General features: G+C 39.5%; 1 protein-coding gene across 3 annotated transcripts in view; it reads left to right on the top strand.

The window, feature by feature from the left end:
* fnip1 (folliculin interacting protein 1) overlaps positions 1 to 22,840 on the top strand; it is a 122,635-nt gene extending 99,795 nt beyond the window's left edge. For all 3 annotated transcript variants that reach the window (XM_078550995.1, XM_078550993.1, XM_078550994.1), the window contains 6 exons: positions 1,161 to 1,330; positions 4,490 to 5,849; positions 14,590 to 14,758; positions 15,305 to 15,505; positions 18,118 to 18,233; positions 20,191 to 22,840. In XM_078550995.1, coding sequence (XP_078407121.1) covers positions 1,161 to 1,330; positions 4,490 to 5,849; positions 14,590 to 14,758; positions 15,305 to 15,505; positions 18,118 to 18,233; positions 20,191 to 20,269 — 2,095 coding nt within the window. In that variant the 3' untranslated portion in view covers positions 20,270 to 22,840. The remainder of the gene's footprint in view (positions 1 to 1,160; positions 1,331 to 4,489; positions 5,850 to 14,589; positions 14,759 to 15,304; positions 15,506 to 18,117; positions 18,234 to 20,190) is intronic.
* The last annotated feature ends 340 nt before the right edge of the window (positions 22,841 to 23,180 follow it).

Genomic DNA, 23,180 nt, shown 5'->3' with positions numbered 1-23,180 from the left:
CCCTGGCTTGCTGGTAATGGAGTGAGGAATATTCCAGGCCACGAGGTTATAGATTATAGTTGAATAAAATGCTGCTGCTGATGCCACCTCATGGATGCCCAGTTTTGAATTGCTAGATATGTTCTAAATTTGTCCCATTTAGCACAATGGCAGTGTCACAACGTGATGGAAGGTACCCTCAATGTGAAGATAGGACTTTATATCCACAAGGACCCTGTGGTAGTCACTCCTACCAATGCTATCTTGGACGGATGCATCTGCGACAGGTAGATTGGTGAGGATAAGGCCAAGGAGGTTTTGCCTTCCTGGTGTTATCGCCATCTGACACGGGGCCAGTCTGGCAGATATGTCTTTCAGGGCTCAGTCAGTAGTGGTGCATCCGAGCCACTCATGGTGTTAGATATTGAATTTTCCCACCCAGAGTACATTGAGCCCTTGCTACCCTCAGTGCTTCCTCCAAGTGGTGCTCAACATAGATGAGTACTGATTTTATCAGCTGTGCGATGGGGCTAGGTGTTAATTAGTAGGAGGTTTCTTTGCCAGTTTTACCTGATGTCATGAGACTTCATGGGGTCTGGAGTCAATGGGGAGGAATATCATGACCACTCCCAGCTGTATATCACTGTCATTGCCACCTCTGGTGGGTCTTTCTTGGCAGTGAAACAGGACCTAACTAGAGTTGGTTTTGGAAGATTGAGACGTTGGCTGAAAGGTGTGATTCCTATGAGTATGACTATGTCGGGCACTCGTCTGTTGGGCAACTCTCCTAATTCTGGCGCAAATCCACAGATATGATTGACTAGGCTGGGTGTGGCTTTGTCTTGTCTGAATCCATTTCCTTGGTTGATATCAGGTGGTCCATTCAATTTTATTATAGATTTTCTTACTGCAGTTTTGAGTTGTGGCTTGCTAGGTAGTGTTTAAGTATTTGTAGGAATTCTTGAGACCATAGAGTGCCCTAGAGTGAAATAGGGAGCTTGGCAAATTGGGGTTTGAACTTCCTCTATCCCACTGCTGTAATGCCATCATTTGTATCTCAGGTATGCTGTTCCTCTTTGCTCCAAGACAAAAAAAAATTGCACTTGCTGTTTAATGTGCAAATTTCATTTGAAAGTAGAATTGATGAATATGAATTGCTCAATGTTGATGTTTTTAACCAGGTTTCTGCCAGCCCTGATTACTGCTGTCCTCACAAATCATCTTGCCTGGGTCCCAACAGTAATGCCAAATGGTCAACCACCTATTAAGATATTCTTGGAAAAACATTCCTCTCGCAGTGTGGATATGCTATCAAAGTCAAACCCGTATAACCCCCTATGGGCCCAGTTAGGTAAGTCCTACTCTAAAGTATATATGTAAATTTAGCATCATTGAGTGATATGGAGAGATTGGGGTTGAGCTTACACTTAGTTTCGCCAATTAATTCGGCACAGTAAAGAAATACTGCATTGATATAGTACCTTTCACAACCACAGGATATTTGAAAGCACTGCACAGTCAATTTAAGTACTTTTTGAAGTACAGTGACTGTTATAGTATAGGTAAGGGGTTGTAATGTGGCAAACAAATGTTGCAATATGATGCAACCTGGGCAAAATTTCCAGAACTGCAAGAGATTAGGGAATTTAAGTCTGAGTTAACACCAAAACCACTTGTGCTTATGTTTTCTGCAATATTTTTACTGTCCGTTCAAGATATTGGGTTCTGCAAGGATCATCGTTAGGGCCTCGGCTATTTAGTCTATGTCAATAACTTGGATGGGGGTGCTGAGTGTAACATATCCATCCAACTTTGCTGATGATACAAATTTAGGTGGGAAAGTAAACTGTGAGGAGCACAGAGTCTGCAAAGAAATATAGGTTAAGTGATTGGACAAGCAAGTGGCAAATGATGTATAATGTGGGGAATTGTGACATTTCCTATTTTGATAGGAAGAATGGAAAAGCAGAATTTTTTAAAACTAGTTTTTACTACTAAGGAGGCTAGTAAATGTTATACAGAGGCATTTGGATGTTCTTATACACGAATCACAGAAATATAAACATGCACATACAGGAAACAATTTGGAAGATAAATGGTATGTTAGCCTTTAATACTGACAAGTTGGAATATCACAGTTATGAAGTCTTACAGCATTTATCTTTGGCTTGGCAAGACCCCACCTACTGCACTGTTTAGATCTCCTGACTGAAAGAAGGATATACTTGTCTTGGAGGTGGTGCAACAAAGCTTCACTAGATTGATTCCTGAGAGAGGGTTGTCGTATAAGGAGAGATCAAGTAGAACGGGCTTAAATTCTCTGGAATTTAGAAGAACGAGAGGTGATCGTATTGAAAGACATTAAATTCTTAGAAGGCTCGACAGTGTAGATGCTGAGAGGCTCTTCCCTTTAGCTGGAGACACTAGCACTCTCAGGGTAAGAGGTTAAGGACAGTGTTCCCTCCGAACTATGTAGCCATGCAGCAACCCACACAAACTGTTAACAAGTCAGCCCCTTTAAGTTACCAGTTAATGCCGGTGCACTTAAACAAATCGGTCACGCACTTTTTAAAAAAAAATTAAAGGTTAGACATGGTTGGCCATTTCAGACTAGGATGAGAAATATCTTTGCTGAGGATTATGGATCTTTTGAATTCTCTACCCCAGAGGTCTGTGGATGCTCAGTTGTTTCGTATACTCAAGAATGAAATCATTAAGATTGTTGGGTGCTAAGGAAATCAGGGAAATGGAATAGGGTGGGGAAGCGAAGTTGAGGTCAAAGATCAGCCAAGATCTTATTGAATGGTGGAGCATGCATGAAGGGTCTGGCATCCTCCTCCTGCTATTTCTAACGATCTTAATTTGCCCATATCAAACCCCCGTTTAGAAAAACCAGCAATGACCCCAATTAAAATTGTAAGATTCCATCGATTACATTGATTCAGGAAGTTTCTTCAAATTGTGTTCATTTTCTTAGATACATTGGCATTAGTGAGCAAATTTTAAAAACTTTTTCATGTATATAATAACTTAATTTACTAAGAAACTGATTATACCAATGAAACAATTAAATGGTTCAGTTATTTTAAAGTTATTTTCAGTGATTTTTAAATCGGCTTACTCACAGTTGGAGGACTGGACACAATGCATAATTTTGCTGACAAACTTATTTCCAGCTGTATTAATAAAACTGCACCAGTATACTGCCTTTAATTATAGCAAGGAATACATTTTAATGAAAAGAGAAAAATAATAATTTTGCTCTATTACACTGCCTGATTGCACTGGTTTGTGGAAGGTTTTACAGTTATGACTATGCAAATGTATTTTAGCAGAAAGCTGAAGTGTACATTCTAACCAGTGCAATTCCAAGCAGATTTTGGGTGCAATTTTGTGAATATTCCTAAACCGGAAACCCTATCCCATTTTTTTTTAAGAAAAAAAAGGTCAAGTATACAATTAGGAACAGAAGTTGTTAAAACTCAGGTGTGGCTACTTCTCCAGTTCTGAGTGGCTGCACATTTCCTTCTCTCCGCTTGATGAGAGATGTCAATTTGAGTGCATTGCTCATCATTCAGCCATAATCAAGGGAACATAAAACACCTTTAGTTATTCAATTTAATAACGCCTTAGGTAGATCATGAGCTAGTGAATAATATCTAATGTCTCACTATATAATTGCTGAAATTTATTGATCTAATGCTTCTTAATTGTGAAGCCCTTGCCATTGAAAGAAGATTCCCATTATAACTCGTAGAATGTTAACCACTTAATTAGGTCATTATTTATATGGTTCTAGTTTTTATCATTGACCATAAGATTAAGCTGTATACATGTGGATAATGTTTTGCTGTTGGTCTCAGTTCTGATTTGAATTAATTGTTGTATATGTACTATTATACACAAGTGTGCCCTGAATAGAAACTAACTAGCTTTTGATTTTTTTAAAAACGCCTGACAGTATGGTGTTGTAACCCAAAAACACGAATGAACCTTAAAGATATTTTAATAGAATTGAAGAGGAAGGCATTGCAATGAGCATAAACTTTCTTCTGCTTCTGGGACTTAGATTTCAACTAGGTCAGACTGGGATGAAATTTCTGCTTGTAATAAGCCCCTGTAAAATAGGCTTGGTTAATTGTGTGCTTCATTGCTTAGCACCCATAGAGCAAAGCTGTCCATAATACGGTACTATTATTCAATCTGTTGGAGCTCTACTGGACTGGAGACCATGACGGGAAATGGAAAGTTCACAGTGGTGTAGTGGGGATATTTAAAAACAGGCTGAAAGAGTAAATTTGCTTTGTTTCCAATAATGCATCTGGTCACAGTAAACCTAAGGGCCTTGTGCTAAAAGTAAAAAGAGCTCTGTTTGTAAGCATTGACGTTTGTTTACCTCGCACAAAACATCTCCTCTCTCTCAGCTATTGCCATCCCACCCACCCCGCCCCACCAAAATAACTTCATGTCAAAAATATTCTTCTGATTTTAATTTTTTTTTCTCTGATAGTCGATCTACATGGTGCAATAGGTTCTCCGGTAAGATTAGCCCGGACCGTGCTGATTGGTAAACGACAGGAATTGGTTCAACGGCTGCTTCATTTCCTCACGTACTTCATTCGATGCTCTGAGCTCCAGGAAACCCAACTGGTGGTAGAAGGGGATGGTGAAACTGAAGTGAATGAGTCAGTAATGACCACATCCCTGGAGAAAGGAGAGGTGGAAGAGTCAGAATATGTTGTGGTTACGCTTCACAGGAATAAAAGTTCACTTTTTCCAACCATTTTGCAAAATCAAAACACTCTTTCACGGGACAGTGCTGCGAGTATCTATCGGAGTGAGAAGTGTCCCCTTCATACTGCTAAAGAGCAACATGATATTACTAGGCAGGAAGAATCAAATGATGCATTCATACGATGTCACAGGAAGTTTTGGAAAGCCAATTGCAGTCCAAGCAGTTGTAGTACAAATCTTGCAGCTCTCAGCGGAGAAGGTACCATCAAGCAATACAAAGAAAGCGCAAATTGCCTTCAGGAAGCTAAGACCGAAACAGTGCTTTCTGTCAAATCTGCAGTTGTAGACCAAAACCTCATCATAGAGCCTATAATAGAGAAACTGCCTCCTGATAAACAGCTGTCTACTTCTGTACCCTGTAGTGCAAATCAACTCCAGAAAAGTCCCAATTCAATGGAAAAAGTCACATTTCAGATTGGCTACTCACTGTCCCCTGACTCTGATACAGAAGCCAAGAGAAATGAGGTCCATGAGGCACTACAGAAGGGCATTGAGGAGCTCAAAAGAACACAGATGGATGAGGTATTGCCTATAACTCTGGACCAAAGCAAAACTAGCGGGATAAAGGACTCATTAACCAATTCATCCAATTCTAAATGGGATCCTACACTTGAAGGAAGTATGAGCCTTTTTGATGAGTATTTTACTGAGGATAATTTGATAGAAACAAAGACCATCGATGATCTTCCTAAAGAGGGTCAGCAGAAAGTTGGGCAACAAGATATTTCAAAAGTAGGACTTTGTATTCGGTACAATGAACAGCAACGTGACTTGAATGGGAACAGTTGCATGTGCACTTGTAAGGCATATGGAATAGATTTAGATTCACATGTACTCAGTTCTGCTGAGCAGGACTATAGAGACAAGGTCTCTATTGATGACCCCTGTGGGGAAGAAGACCGTCTTCAGAAAAAAGCACCTTTTGGAGTTGAATGGGACATCCCTCGAAATGAGAGCTCAGATAGTGCCTTGGGTGACAGTGAGAATGAAGATGCAGCTCATGAGTTGTCTAGACATAGTTACTACAGTACAGAGCAGGATGACTGGCTGGAACAGATGGAGCTACCTTTCCCAGGGTAAGGACACAATATCTCTATGTTGAACAAGAAAATCTTGTAGTAAATTTAAGGATACATGTTGCATGGCACGTGGATAATGCTGAGCCATATAGACGGTGAGATTTCTTAATCCTTGACTTCAGCTGTCTTTGCTTCGGGATATTCTGAGAATCTGAAATTGGTAAAGGAGGCGGAGGAGATAACTGACCAGGGAGGCCATTCCCGATTGCTGTTCAGTAACTCCCCTGCTGGAATATGCACGTCAGATAAGAGCGAGTCAGACCATGTTATAAGAAGTAAGAGTAAGAGTGGTCTATATGCCTCCCTCAAGCCTGCTGCACTAGTCAGTAAGATCATGGCTGAACTTGATGATACCTCACAATGTCTAATAGCCTGTCAGTGCTTGCTCTTTTAAGTTACTGCATGAAGAATGGAAGCATGGGAAAAGACGGCAGAAAATGCTCATGTTGACCATGCTCGAATTAGCTCATTGCCTTCAGAAGATAGGGGTATAGGGAAGAAATTAGAAGAAAAAAGCAAAAGTTAGAGAGATGAAGAAAGTAGGGTCACATTAAATATAAAATATAAATAAAGTTGTGTAAAAACATTTCTCATCCAAAATCTTGTTTTAATTACTGCCTTCTTGTATCAAACTGAATAGGATGCAACATTGACAGAGAAATAGTGATCCACTGCATAGTGTTGACAGAGCACAGAATCTATTTAAGTATGGACTAGCTTCCCAATTTCTCAACAGTGCCTTTATATTTGAACAAGGTGTCCTTCTAGGAAGGAGTACGGCTATCTCTTTTTAGTTAGGCCACTGCAATCTGCTGTTGGCAGTGCTAGAAATGTTGTGCAGCAATTAATTCAAAATAATTCTTGACTTTTTATGTAGAATATACAACACAGAAACATTTGCTTAATCAGAGTAGTAAAGGAATTCTGAATATGAAGGAAGTTGACTGTATAGCTCAACAACATTGGCTATAAATGCAGACATAGGAAGTGAGCTCTGTCAGAAAAATGTTGTAACACTAAAAATTGAATAAATATGCAATGGGTCACTATCAGTGCATTCTGTTCAGTTTGAAATAATTAGCAAAAAATTGTGTCAACGTGGCAACAGCAAGATCAGGATGTGCAGACATAAGAGCTTTCCTTATTGAGTGAGAAGTTCAATTTCATGTACTCCACTTTTTAGCAAAAGAATGATGACGGGCTCCTGTGAATGAACCTCGCACAATTTAAATTGCAATTTCTGTGGCTTTTATTTCAGCAGGTATCAGAAATAGGTTAATTTATGCAGATGCAGTTGAACATAGAACAGCAATAGACTAGTTGAGATGCAGAAAAAGATCACCATTACCATTGGTGCTAAGTAACACAAAAACCAAAATACTACTGATGCTGGAAATCTTAAAAAATGGAAATTCTCGGCAGGTCTGGCAGCACTTGTGGAGAGAGAAAGAGTTAATGTTTCAAGTCTGTGACCTTTCAGAACTGCCTGTTCTGATAAAAGGTCACAGACCAGTAATGTAATCTTTGTTTCTCTCTCCACAAATACTGCCAGGTATGCTAAGCAACACAGTATTTTAGAATAACACCAGCTTATACTTTGAGATTTATTGCCTTGAAGTAGAGGAGAATTCATAAACGTGTTGTACAGACTACAAGAGTTGGATACAAGTTATTTCAGCATTTTGAACTTGAACTATATTCTGCATAATAGAGAATTTTAACATTTTCTGTTTATAGTTTCCCATTTCCACTTGTGTTGCCAAGTGTAGCGTGCTAGTTCCCACGACCAGCTCAGATTTTTGCAATTTTATTGAAGTCACGTAATTTGGACAGAAATGGTATTCAGATTTATTTTGCTGCATTTTCATGGGGAAACGCTTATTCTGTGTGTTTCTGTGTGATTTTGAAGTACAAAATGTCCTATATAGTGTGCTCTGCTTATAGGAAACTATCAGCACTCCATTTATTTTGTGAAAAGAAATGCTTATTGGATGCCTGCTCAAAACTCCAAGTGGATCATTTATATTGGCAAAACAATTCCCAGTGGGCTGACCAACCAATTTAGGAACACAGGAAATAGGAACAGGAGTAGGCATTTGGCCCATCGATTCTGCTTTGCCTTTCAACTAAATCATGGTTGATCATCCACCTCAATGCCATTTTCCTGCATTATCCCCATATCCCATGATGTCTTTGATATCCACAAGTGAATCAAATCTCTGTCTTGAACACTCAATGACTGAGCCTCCACAGCCCTCTGGGGTTGAGAATTCAAAAGATTCACCACCCTCTGACTGAAGAAATCCCTCCTTCATCTCAGTCCTAAATGACCTAATCCTTATTCTGAGATTGTGTCCTTTGTTTCCCTGGCTGGGGAGTCTAGAACCATCCTTTTTGCACCTACCCTCTCGAACCCTGTGAGAATTTTGTATGTTTCAATGAGATCACTTCTCATTCTTCAAACTCTAGAGAACATAGGCCTAGTCTGCTCAATTTGGAGCTGGCTTGAGGGACCAAATGTCACCCTCGTTCTTTGTCATCGTCTTCTTCGTCCGTCTCCTCGTCGTCTTCTTCCTCGTCCTTGTCTTCGTCGTCGTCGTCCTCCTCGTCTTCTTAGTGTGTTCATGTTAAAGCCCACATACTATTTGCCTTTCATTGTTTGCTGCACCTGCATATTAGCTTTCAGTGACACTCAGGTCCCTTTGGACATCATCACATCCCAATCTCTCTCCATTTAAGAAATATCTTTTTTCTACCAAATTGGATAACTTCACACTTATTCATATTATATTCCATCTGCCATGTCCTTGCCCATTCACTTAGCCTGTCTAAGTCCCCTTGAGGCCTTCTCGCATCCTCCTCACAACTCTCATTCCCACCTAGTTTTGTGTCATCAGCAAACTTGGAAATATTACATTTTGTCCCTACATTCACTGGTACAGATTGTGAATAGCTGGGACCCAAGCATTGATCCTTGCAGTACCCACTAGTCACAGCCTGCCATCCTGAGAATGACCTGTTTATTCCCACTACGCTTCCTGTCTGTTAACCAATTATCAATCTATGCTAGTATATTACCGCAAATCCCATGTACTCTAATTTTGTTAACTAACCTCTTGTGTGGGATCTTACTGAAAGCCTTCTAAAAATCCAAATACACCACTCCCACTGGTTCCCCCTTACCTATTCTGACAGTTACATCCTCAAAAAAAACTCCCAACAGGTTTTTCAAGCATGAATTCTCTTCCATAAATCCACGTTGACTCTGTCCAATCCTATCATTATTTTCTGAGTGCCCAGTTATCATATCCTTTAGAATAGATTTTAGAATTGCATTTTCCCTACTGTTGATGTCAGGCTAACATGTCTGTAGTTCCCTGTTTTTTTCTCTCTCTCAAATAGGGTTACATTTTGCTGCATTCCAATCTGCAGGAATTCCAGAACCTGTAGAATTTTGGAAGATGACAAAATGCATCCACTACCCCTACAGCCACCTCTTTCAACACCCTGGGATGTAGATCGTCAGGCCCAGGGGATTTACCAGCTTTGAGTCCCATTAATTTCTCCAGTACTTTTCTTTTTACTAATTCCTTTCCATTCATTATTCTTGCTGGCCCCTTGGTTCTCTAGTATTTCGGGGAGGATTTTTATCTTCCTCTGTGAAGACAGACGTTTTGGGGAGGATTTTTATCTTCCTCTGTGAAGACAGGCACAAAGTAAGTGTTTAGTTTCTCTGCAATTTCCTTATCCCCATTATAAATTCTTCTCTGTCCCTCTGTAATAGGCCCACATTTGTCTTTGGTAACCTTTTCCTTTTTACTTACCTGTTGAAGTTTTAGTCCTTTTTTGTTTCTCGCTAGTTTACTTTCACATTCTATTTTTCATCAGTTTCTTGATCCTCCTTTGCTGAGTCCTAAAATAATCCCAATCCTCAGACTTACTTTTCTTTTAGCAACTTTTTAAGTTTCTTCCTTTGATCTAATACAATCCTTAACTATTTTTGTTGAACATGGTTGGATCACTTTTCCTGTTGGGTTTTTGTGCCTCAAAGGAATGTATATTTGTTGTAAACCATTTTTAAATTATTTAAATGCTAGCCATTGCTTTGTCCATTGTCATACCATTTATTGTAGTTTCCCAATCTACTATAGCTAACTTGTCCCTTGTGCCTTCATAGTTTCCTTTGTTTAGATTTAAGACCCAAGTTTCTGATTGAACTACATCACTTTCAAACTTAATATAAAATTCCACCATATTATGGTTACTCTTCCCGACAGGCTCCTTTACAACAATATTATTAACTAGCCCTTTCTCATTGTATAATACTGTATATCTAAAATAGCCCATTCCCTAGTTGATTCCTGAACATTCTGTTCTAGAAACTACCTCACATACATTCTAGTAATTTGTCTTCCACAGTAGTTATGCTAATTTGGTTTATCCAGTCTGTGTGCAGATTGAGGTCCCCCGTGACTACTGTATTTCTCTAGTTATATGCAATAATTTGCTGATTTATACTGTGTCCTACATCACCACTGCTGTTTGGTGGCAATAAACAACTGCTACCAATGGTTTCTGCCACTTGTTGTTTCTTAGCTCCACCCAACCTGATTCTACATCTTGACCTTCTGATCTAAGATCCCCTCACTGATGTACTGATCTCATCTTTATTAACAGCGCTAAGGCACCTCCTTTTCCCTTTTGCCTATCCTTCCTAAATGTCAAATACCCTTGAATTTTCCAGGTCACCTTCAGCCAAGTCTCTGTAATGACAATTAGAACATGCTCATTCACTTCTATTTGTGCCATCAATTAATCTACCTTCTTGCGAATGCTGCATTCATTCAGATAGACTGCCTTTTAAAAAAAAATTCTGTTTGTTAACCCTGTTTGATGCTGGCCTTTGTTTCTGCTGTCTTCCAATTTTGCACTCCAGTTTTGCTTATTACTTTTCTTTCTACCGTTACCAACTTTGCTTCTCTCCTGTCTGAATTCCCTCTCAGAAAGGTTCCCATTCTCCTGTCAAGCTAATTTAAACCCTCCCCAACAGCACCAGCAAATCTCCCTGTGAGGATATTGGTCCCAGTCCTGCTAAATGTGTCCTCCTTGATGCAGGTCCCACCTGCCCTAGAACCAGTCCCAACGCCTCAAATCTAAAGCCCTCCCTCCTGCACCATCTCTCCAGCCATACGTTCATTTGCTCTGTCTTCCTATTTCTGTACTCACTAGCACATAGCACTGGGGGTAATCTTGTGATTAATGCCTCTGAAGCCCTGCTTTTTAACCCTCCTAGCTCTCTCCAATCTGCTTTCAGTACCTCCTCCCTTTTTCTAAAATTGTTGGTACCAATGTGCACCACAACCTCTGGCTGTTCAACATCCTCCATAAGGATGGGCTGCAGCCACTTAGTGACACCTTGACTCTAGCACTAAGGAGGCAACTTACCATCCTGGAGTCACGTCACCGTTGCAGAAACGCCTTCTATTCCCCTAACTATTGAATCCCCTACGACTGGTTCTTTCATTTCCCTTCCTCCCCTCCTGTGCAGCTGAGCCACCCATAATGCCATAGACTTGACTCTGGGTGCACTCCTCTGAGGAACCATTGCCCTGACCAGTATCCAAATCAGAAAACAGGTTAGTGAGCAAGATTCATTGTTATTGCACAGCCGATGGTAAATGCTGAGTTGTTCAAATCCCAGAGGGAAACTTGAGACAACTGCCACGACTATTTTTGCAATTTGTATGTTTCGAGATGCAAGCTTTGAATTCAGTAGTAATAAGACCACCGAGCCTTAAAGGCGTTTACAAAACTGGATGAAACATTTATTAATAAGAGAAATGATTTTAAGCACATATGTCTACAGATTACTACTATAATAACTTCTAAATCCCCCTAATTAATCTGACTCCCAGTTACACCACCTCCATTAAGGCAACAGGAAGACACATGTTTTAAAAGACCCAGGCAAAGAAAGATGTTACCCTGAGCAATCCAATTTAAAGTGAGTTTTCTTAACTTCAGTTCGTTGTAGACAGCAGCTTGAGGCGTAGATGCTGAAGGCTTTTCACACTTATTAGATCTTAAAATGTCTGCCTTTACACACTGCCTTCTCTCCTTCATACATATTTTTCCCCTTTGAATGCAAATTCCCATTGCTTCACTGTCTTTGGACTTTACCTCCCTGATCATAATTTATCACAGTACCAGTTTAACCAGTAATCTTTGGGAAAAATAAACACACTGTTTCTTAACTTCTGCTGGTTAGGTGTAATATTTCAAGCTGTTCTAGTTTATTTAAAAATGCAAAGTCCTTTTACATCTTACATTCTAAACTGTACATTCCTGATAGTCATGCAGTACCTCCCTCGTCCTCCTAGACTGTCTGGTGGTCACCCATTCCTTTGCTGCCCATACTCCCTTGATCTACAACGTGACTGCCTCCCTGAATGTGCTATCCACATAGTTCTGAGCCTCATGGATGCGCCACAGTGACTTCAGACGTTGCTCAAGTTCCGAAACTCAGTCCTCCAGTTTCTACAGCTGGCGACGTTTCCTGCACATGTGGCCGTCTAGGCCACAGGAAGCATCCACAATCTCTCGCGTCACAAGATGTGCATTCCATGCAGCTGAGCTGTCCTGCTATGCCTTAACTTTCAGATTATTATAAACTGGAGACTAAAAAGTAGGATTTCTCACCAGCTACTCACCAATCGGCTCCTTCCCCTGTGCCAACGACACTTTTTATTCCTCAAGTCATCTTTTGAAGTCTGCCTGCACTCACGGCTGCTTTTTATGCCTTACCCAGCTCTTGCTCTGCCACTCTCCAAGTGAAGTCTTTCTCTCTGCTTTTTATGCCTTGCGCAGCTCTTGCTCCTTCCTGCTGCTCTCCAAGATGAGAAATAGAAAATAGTTGCTAGTCAATCATCTACCTGCTTCCCTGTGATGTCACACTTTGACTTTTTTTCCTTTAAAACCATGGTTTCTGTCTGGCTCCTGGTTACAGGACAGCCCTGCTGCTCTCACTGGGGCTGTAAAATGCAGCAAGCCATTCAAAAGTCCATTGACTTCGGCGGACCATAAAATCCCGCCAGTGTAAAATTCTGCCCCTGAAGCCTGTTTAGTGTCTGTAGTGTGTTTAAAATTCCAGTAGGTGGTGACAGTGTTAAGCTGCTAATGATTTGCACACAGTTTCTCTGAATTAGATTGTGTGCCAAACAAGGAAGTTACACAAAAAGAGAAACTTAATTTAGGGAGGATAAATGTCAGTTCATCAATTGTGGAATTATCCCCCTAACCTTGCTGCAGTTGTGTGACTTTGTCTTGTCAGCTTCGAAGTTATCTTGCATCAGTTATGGGGAACCTCTTGTTGCCTTAACAATTGAATAAAACTTAATTATATATTTTGTGATATGTGGTACATTCTGAATCCCTATGTATCTTACTTTTAATTGTCCCTTATTGTGGAGGTGATAAACCATTCAAACTACTTGATCAAGCTCGAACCTACAACTATCTCCTTTAATAGGACTCCGTTATTTTACTTATACTTCAGGCTCAGTTATACAGGGATGCCCGAATAGTATAAGACCATAAGACATAGGAGCAGAAATTAGTCCATTCGGCCCATCGAGTCTGCTCCGCCATTCAATCATGGCTGATAAGTTTCTCAACCCCATTCTCCCGCCTTCTCCCCGTAACCTTTGATCCCCTTACCAATCAAGAACCTATCTATCTCGGTCTTAAATACACTCAATGACCTGGCCTCCACAGCCTTCTGTGGCAATGAATTCCATAGATTCACCACTCTCTGCCTAAAGAAGTTTTGCCTCATCTCTGTTCTAAAAGGTCTTCCCTTTGCTCTGAGGCTGTGCCCTCGGGTCCTAGTCTCTCCTACTAATGGAAACATCTTCCCCACGTCCACTCTATCCAGGCCTTTCAGTATTCTGTAAGTTTCAATCAGATCCCCCCTCATCCTTCTAAACTCCATCGAGTATAGACCCAGAGTCCTCAAACGTTCCTCATATGTTAAGCCTTTCATTCCTGGGATCATTCTCATGAACCTCCTCTGGACCCTCTCCACAGCCAGCACATCCTTCCTGAGATACGGGGCCCAAAATTGCTCACAATATTCTAAATGTGGTCTAACCAGAGCCTTATAAAACCTCAGCAGCACATCCCTGCTTTTACATTATAGTCCTCTCGAAATAAATGCCAACATTGCATTTGCCTTCCTAACTACTGACTCAACCTGCAAGTTAACCTTAAGAGAATCCTGGACTAGGACTCCCAAGTCCCTTTGCACTCCAGATTTCTGAATTCTCTCCCCATTTAGAAAATGGTCCATGCCTCTATTCTTCCTACCAAAGTGCATGACTGTGTATGTATGGATACTTGCTGGGGCTGGCAATAACTAAGGCTACTGAGCACTGGTGTGCCACAAAACAATCTGGTCAAAGAGGGTTTGGGCTGTTCCAATCACTGATTTTTAATTGCCAAAGAAGATAGCCAATGTAAAAGTCATAGAGTTGATCTGGTTGTGACTTTGTATACTGAGTTGAAATTTGTGCTTTTCTTCCTTGCTCAACTACAAATAAAAGAGACACTTTCCAGCTAATGGGAGCCTGATTCTTGCAATGTTGGCCTCAACCGATCAAAAGACAAGTAAAACCTTGGAGAGCTGTGAATTTTTAATGGGTTCAAATTTAACTTCACTCTTTTTACCTCTCTTTTATAGGTCATATGTAGTTGAAATAAGCTGCAATAAACCCAATGTGGCAAATTTTGGAAGGTCCCTTTTTGGTGGCTATTGCCCTTATTATGTATCTGACTTTGTTCTGCATGGAACAGGCAGTGATGAAAAGCTGAAGCAGTGTTTGGCATCAGATTTAACGCACGCTGTACAAGTAGGTCACTCATTCTATCATTTTGCTCAGTTCATTTCATGAAGTGCATTTCAATTCAACTACTTTGTCTCAGTAACCAAACTTCTGCAATGTAGTTTACATTAATAAATCTGCATGACCTATTGGAGATTTCTTGGGAGTTGGAGTTGTTTTGGGATTTGTTTTGAACCCCAGCTTTTTCATTATTGATAACTAGAATCAAATCACAATTTACCTAGGTGTAATGGATATCTCTTGTGCATTATATTTGTCAAGCACCCTGACACTGACAGCGTATTGATTTAAAAACTGAAGAAAAAAAATCATTATTTATTAGGATAAAGAGCATGTTGGAAAATTTAAAATATTACTTTATTTAGGATTTTTTTAACCTTTTCATGCTAAGTGCTATATGTGGCTGAGAGCAGGTGACATATTCCTAGGCCCCAGCCATTGCAGATTTGCTAAATCGTATGATGGGTATTTATTTTGGAAATACAAAATGTTTGATATTTAATGCTTTGAATCAGAAGATACATTAACTTCTCTTACATTTTTTCTGTTCAGCATCCAGTGTTGGATGAACCAATAGCAGAAGCTGTCTGCATTATCGCGGACTTGGATAAGTGGTCAGTGCAGGTTGCAAGTAGCCAGAGACGCACTACAGACAGCAACAAACTTGGCAAAGAAGTACTTGTATCCAGCTTAGTATCTAACTTGCTTCATTCCACTCTTCAGCTCTACAAACTAAACCTCTCGCCAAACTTTGTGAGTATAATACTGTTAAGGCATCGGTGGGTCCACTGGCTAAAATTCTTCAGATAGATTTACTGATAATTCCTGAAAATAAAACTTGAATGCTAGTGGTGTTAAAAATGGCTCTGCCTTGCATCAGTTTCCATTGTACATAAAATGAGAGCATTTTTGGAAATGTTTAATTTTAGCATTCAGCTGTCATAATCTGCACTAACGTGTTCAAATAAATTTTCACCTACCTACTAACATCTCAAAACCCAGTTTATCCCACTTTATAATGTCTTTGGGATTGGCACTGTTGTATCAACATCATTGTTGCTGTTGATCTGGTTCATATCTGCATTGCTTCACCCTTTGACCCCACAAATTTTGGATGGTCACTTATCCCCATGATGGCCATTTCATGAGCCAGTGAGTGATCCATAAATTAGAGAGCACCTATCAGAAAAGCCTGCCTGCAGTCTGCCAACAAAACTGATGTGACCATCTGTTTCTTGGCAATCAAATCCTCCTGTTACTGCAGGATCATACTGGTGAATAGAAACAACTTCACACTCCTTCCTCCTTCACATTCTCCATCCTCACATTTTGATATTAAATGAGTGGCAATATTGCATTGTTAAGAACTTGATAGGATGGTACTTATGGAAAAAAGGGATCAGAAATGGATTTTGTAAGAAGGCAGCGATTCCAGTTTGGAAAGGAAAAGGCACCAAAGAATGGAGACTCCGCTGTTTCCAATATCAATAAGGGGAAACGAGGTTGTCGGAAGCTGAGTTGGGAGCGAATCAAGAGAGCAGGAGATGGGATTAAACTGTGGAAGTGTAAGATGGGGAGCTAAGTTGAAAGTGTATTATAGAGGAAAGGGTGAAAAAGGATCAGAAAAACTCTGTTGCTTCATGTTTGATGAATGGACTGATTGACTAAATGAAAGGAACAAATTATATGGATGTTTAGCAGGTGTTTAAAGTCTCAGGAGGCTTGTTGGCAGACAAGAGGCAGAAGTAATTCAGTGAAGAAAGGCGGGAAGCTATGGATGCCGGGAGGAAAAATAAGGAATGGGAACATAAATTCAAAGATACTGAAGCTTATAGAGGAACGAAGGTGCAAATGTACAAAGGCATTTTAGATTTTATATACAAGACTATAAGTGCACAAAAACAAGAAGCTATGCTTTAAATTTGTTCGTAACAATTTCTAGGCCACAGCTAGAGTATTTTGATCAGTTTTGGCTGCCATATTGTAGAGAATGCAGTGTGAATTAATCCGAATTATAGCAGGTATCAGATAAATTATAGCTGTATGGGAAATTTGAATTATTGGGATTCTTTCCCCTGACAGAGAAGGCCAAAAGTTTTGTAATTATGCAAGGTATGAATAGTGAAAGATTATGTCCTCTGAATCAATGATGAGACATCATCAATTTAAAATTGTTGCTGCAGGTGCAGGAGAAGATTGAGAAATGTCGTTACATTAGAGAGTTTGAAGCATGGAATGCTTACAACAAGGAATAGTTGAAATAAAGCTATTGCATTTTTTAAGTGAAGTGTAGATAAGTATTTAAAGCAGAGAAAGCTACAGGGCCACAGAATATAAGGTAGCAAGATTAGTTTTGGATTGCTCCAGTAGAGTTGAGCCAAAGGGCTCCCTCTCGTGCTGGAAATTTCAATGGGTTAATTTGAAAAATAGCCCGCCAAGATCAGGAAATTTCTGAACTGTGAAAACTTTATAGACTGAAGAAGGGAATGATTCTGTGTGGAGAGAATTTGCTGAAAAGGTTGCAGAGCATTTCAGGTAAAATGACAAAGGAGGAGTAGTGTCTCAATAAAATAAAGAAAATAGACATTTTATTAAAGGAAGTGTTGAGGTGTAGAGAATGGGGGTCTAAAGAGGAACAGTTTGGAAGTGAATGAGTTGTTTAAAAATAGAAAAGATGTTGTAAAATGTAGGAGTAGGTCTAGATGAGACCAGTGGATGAGTGGCACACAACAACAAGGGTGTTTGCAAACATGCTGTAACAAGTAGTCAGATTGGGGCTTCTGTGGTGAATAGAAAATAGTTGCTGGTTATGAGTCAGATCAAGAGTTAAAATGTCACTTATCAAGTCCTAGATGTGGAGGGCCCCGTTTGCGAGAGAGCAAGCATTTTTCAAGATAATACTGAGTCAGGGGCACAGAGCAACATATGAAGACTGTGTTGAGGGGGTTTTAGAAATTGATTATGGAATTCCCTTTACTCCACACTGCCCTTTCTTACACCACACCACTGATTGTACCAGTAAATTATTTTTCCTCCACTGTGGTCCCCAAGTAAGGTGAACTTTAAATGCTACTTTACAGCACTAGGAACTGAATTGAAAATGTTGAAGCTCATTTTGCAGCACATATAGTCTTAATCAATAGAAAATAATTTTGTTACTTTTACGCTTGAATTACCTTCGGATTTGAGGCTAGATGGAAAAGAGAGGCTGATCCCCTCCCCCACTTTTAAAGCTGTTGTATATTTCAGTATAGTAGGAGATGGGATACGAATTTACCTTCTGAAATATTGATTCAGATGATGATGTATGGTTTCTTATACAAGATATTGAACTGATTTTGCTTTTTAAAATTTCTTTCGTTTAGTGTATAATGCACCTTGAAGATCGGCTGCAGGAGCTGTATTTCAAGAGCAAGATGTTGTCAGAATACCTTAAGGGCCAAATGAGAGTACATGTCAAGGAATTGGGCATGGTACTGGGGTAAGGATCTGATCTTTGGACTGTGTAAATCTATTCATGAAGACCATAACAAAGCTAAATTTGTAACGTTGTGATGTACACTTTGTTGAAGTGCAACTTCAGAGCCTTGAAATATGGCTTCACACCTACAAACAGATACCCAGTTCCTAATTCCAGATATGCCATAATTGGGTAGGGAATGGTGGTGTCATCACTCCAACTCACTTTTATACGTTGCCTCATGGTGAGAGCAAAGGTCAAAGAGCAGGTCACCTACCTGTCAAACCTGTCTGAGTTTTGGTGCATGTTTTGGTGATATCCAAAAAAAAGGGTAATGAATAAAACTCTAAAAATAGAGTCTATATATGAATAAAATTCTCAAATTCAGCAGCAAAACACAAAGCGAATTTGTTAGTGTATTGAATTTGGTAACACATGTAACCAAACTTATCACCAATTCAGATGAGCCATGTAAGCCAGGAAGGCCCCAGGGTTGGTCCCTAGCCTCTGCTCATTTGGTAGATCTTGGTCTGGAGGATGTCAAAGGTGCTACAAGTGACATCATTGCCCTGGGTTAGGGAGGGGCAATAGGCCAGCCTGTCCCTTTCACTATTCGGTATCTCTTCTGGATGTCAGCAGAATAAAGGAGTCTGCTTCCCTCTGATGCTCCCTCCAAACAGCCTGCCAACATTGTTGTCGAGGATCATGAATAATTGGTACTTTGAGGTAAGGGAGGGCATCTGGCACCTGTTGAATTGTACAATAAGATGACGACAACTGCTTTTAGACAGAGGTATGGGGGTGGAAGAAGTTGCACATATAGCTCGTTTGTACATAGCAGCCAGTGCACCGAATAAAATGTTTTCCCCCTGAAGATATTGATTCATGCTAGGGTCTGACAACATGGTGCCATACGATTCTGGTACCTTATTCAAGTCAACCTAGCTCATCACACTTAAACCTGTGCTTTTGTGTTCATAGATGCACCTTCCAGCAGGTAATGTTTGGCAGAGATTGCTTCCCTTCTTCTGCCTGGCAAAGACTGAATCCTAGACCCTTTCTGGAGGAATAACTCTTAAGAGTTCCATACCACACAGTCCTTTTGAATGACATTGTTCCACCTTTTTGGCAGTTTTATTACCATTCAGTCAACTCTCTGGGATGTTCTTTATTCAGCTGCTTACAAGTACTCCCCAGTTTATTTTGCAAGCTTCCAAAAATACATGGAAACTTTTCTCTTTCTCATATTTTCACAGTTTCCTTCTATGAAAGGGTACAATTACATGGCATTGATTACCCAACGGTAACTTGCTAAAATGATAATTACAGTTTCAACAGTTTTGTATTCATTTGATTCTGGGATGTGCACCTATATATTATCCATCCATAATTGCCTGATGGCACTAAATCTACCATGTGGTGTGGGATTGGAATCCCATGTATGTCAGATCAGGCAGTGGTGGCAGGTTCACATCCTTGTATGACATCAGTGAGTGTTAGTTTATGTCATAATCTATGGTCATTTTCTAATGTTAATTGACAAATTTGTCAGATTTATTGATAGCATGCAGAAGTTGTGGCTGATTTTTTTATTCCTCCCTAACCCAAGATACTGAGGTTAATTTTAATGTCCCTTTCACCATCATGGCTCAAAACAGTCTGATTCAGCACAGACTGGAAGTTGAATAGGGGACCTTTCTGTGTACACTGAATAGACTTCTAGAATAGGGCATCTCTTTAAAAAAAAAGTGATTTCCAAAGAACATTGGATAGATTCAACATATTTCTCACCAAATATGCCTGTGTCCATAATAACTTTCCAGCTGTTGGTTGTTATGTATTTTCTTTGAACCAAAATGTGCCTGTCAGTAAGATTTAACTAGAAGACAGTAGATAGGTGAAAGTGTGCTGATGCCATTTCTACTTTCCTTTATGGAACTCTAATTTGAAACTACTGCTTCTGTTTCTCCTACCTTAGGATCGAATCCAGTGACCTGCCCTTGCTGGCAGCTATAGCAAGCACTCATTCACCGTATGTAGCCCAGATTCTGCTTTGAATTGCTCAGTTGCCAAGTCATGTTAAACCATTGCAAGGGAAAGGATTGCACAGACTGGAAGACAGCACCAAATTCTCTACATTCTCTAAATTTTGTAATTCTTGCTTAAGCGACAAAGCATCTGTTTTAGCTGCATGGAAATGCTACACACAAAATCACAATGGCAGGGGAAAAGAGGCTCTGTTTCAGGGCAAAACAGTCACCTTTCTCAACACTCTTAAACTATCCACGGTCAAACCAACAATGGAGAATTTTGGAAGAGGAGACCAAAAGGGAAAGTGAAATGTTCTTCAGAGTGAGTGTTTGAACAACCACAATTTGAAACCAAGAGCATGACATTGCTGTTTTGTCTTCTGATTAATCTAGAACCATGACCTTGCACATTTGGAAACTTTTTGACTTCAGGGAAGTCAGGCTAACCTCTCCTGTTCTTACTGAACCTGAAAATATATTTACGTGTTTTTATTTTTTTGTACCCTTATGGACAGAGTATTTGGAACGAAATGTTTTGTACGTTTACTTTTACAAAAGCCCTATTAAGAATAAACTTCAGAAATGTCTGTTTTAATGTTTTAGGAAGTACATTGATGTAACTGACAAGCGTTAAACAATGCTAATCATTGCCTTTTAATTGGTGAAATCATTATTTCTGATTGCTGTTGCTATCATTTAAGCATTGAAGCAATGAATATATGGGGAATATAGTCAATAAAATCATATAGGAAAGCCTCAGTCGCGGACGCAATGCATTCATTTGTTTCTATCAGTAACGGTTCTTCAGTCAGCAGATCTGACCCTGACCTATCATTCAAAGAAAAATGTTTTTAATGGGGATGGGAAATCAATTCAATACTGTACTACCTCAGTTAATACTGTACCAAGGGCTTTATTCTGCTCCTAATTCTGTTTCCTAAATTCCAATTTAACTTAGTTTTGTTTTATTGCTCTTTGTTTTCTAATTTTATGCATGATATTCAACTGAAGGTGCTAATTGTAACAGCATGCTCAGGCACTGGAGCCACATAATAATGAGCGGGACTAATGACGGAGGAAACATTGGGGATGGTTGGGGTAGGAATTCTGCTTTCTGGTGCGAACAGGACGTTTGATCTTTTAACATGCAGTTCAGGGTCTGGATTGTTGAATATGTGCCTCGCATAGGATATTGTGATGAGACAATCTGATAACTTATTCTTTTGTCCACATTTGGTACTTAATATTAATTTTACACTTTTACAGTTCTTTACTTTTTCATATCCCCAGTTTGATAGCACTGGTTTCACAACCCAATGTTCACCTAGTTGAGACCAGGGTGGGATATTGGGATATGATTTGGCAGGTTGCAATGGCTGTCTTGAATTTCAGTAGTCCACCAATGCTACAAGTAAAATCTTTCAGGAGCAAAAGGGAGAAAAGTTGGAGTAAGAGGGTGAAATTCAGGCAATAAACCAAAGTAAATGCAATCCAGCAAAATAACTATCTGCCTCTGAAAATTAAGATCTGTTACAGATTTATGAATACTTTTCAGTAAGGAATTTCATTTCTGTCTATGCTGATGTGCACACTGCATCCTGGTCTGGTAGGGTATGGGTTGGTTTTGTTTTCCCTCCATCTCCCTGCAATCTGCATAGAAAGTTGAGTATCCTCGCTGCAACCACTTGGAGAAGAATGAAAGCTTGATGTTTCTCTCAGCATTGTCAGGAGCCTGGTTTTCAGTTGCCCCTTTGCTGTCTTAGTCAAGGAATAAAGTGTAGAATGGGGAACAGTTTGAGGTCGGGGATGGGGGTGCAGGGAGGGAGGAGAAAAAGTAACAGGATGAATTAAAAGTGAGTGACTTGGTTTCACAGGTACAATGTTGCTGAAGTACAGTCATGATTATCTTTGATCTACTGCTTGGAGTTTATTCTGTCACGTATTTGAGCCAGCTACAGTATGAATTGATTTTGTGCTCATTACTTCAATCTCAGATTTAATCATAGGGGAATATAAGATGAAAGGCATTGGCTAACATTAAACTAATTTAAATTTATTTTGGTTGAGGTAATGATGTGCATAATGCAAGGTACAGTTTTTAAAAAAAAAAACAACTCAAAACTGAGCGTTTACTTTTTAGTAAGGGATATTTGGATTTGTTTTGGGAGTGATGCTATTGACCTGTCTTGTCCTTTAGACAGTACTCTTGTATAAACACAAAACTTCTCTTGCACTTTTTTGTTTCATACATCATGGTTTTAAAGTCTTAAGGGAGATCTTGTGTAACTTTTCAAAATAACTTTATTACAAGATAATTTCTAAATAATTGCAACAATGAATGCTGAGCTTAAGAGCATTGTACACCAAGATATCATTGTATTTAATATGTTGTCAATTGTAATGTCTTTTACAGTATTTTTTTAATTTATTTGACTCAAATGGAAGTTATTGGCTGAACAGTGCAAGACCTCCAGACATTCTGTAAATACTTTCCCTAAGTGTGCACTATATAATATTTCCCATTTGTTACTTTTTGAGAATTTTTTCTGCAATAAAATAAATGTGTAAAGAAAATAAACTGTCTAGTAGTTGGCATAATGTCAGTGAATGTTTAACGGTGGAAGTTTATTTATTGTATTAACTCTTAATTTATCTTGCATTGTCTTGCTTATATTCCAACTTTCACATCCAGATAGTAATGTTGACCAGATGTAGCATTTTAATAATCTGAGATGTTCTTATTTCTAAAGAAGTCTGACATTTTTGTGAAGGTTTACTTTGCAGGCTTTATGGGCTTCCTAATGTCTTGATCACTTTTCCCATCAGATATTATTAGGCTACCCAGATAAGATGATTCTTGCTTTATTTCTTTCAATTCCACTGTTAATTTGCATCTAAATGTAATCCTTTGTTACTATGCATGCTGTTTTGCTGCGGT

This window comes from Cetorhinus maximus, chromosome 10 (genome assembly GCF_964194155.1).
Source record: "Cetorhinus maximus chromosome 10, sCetMax3.hap1.1, whole genome shotgun sequence".
Lineage (NCBI taxonomy): Eukaryota > Metazoa > Chordata > Chondrichthyes > Lamniformes > Cetorhinidae > Cetorhinus > Cetorhinus maximus.
The sequence above is the reverse complement of the archived record's forward strand: the minus strand, read 5'-3'. Positions and strand labels throughout refer to the sequence as shown.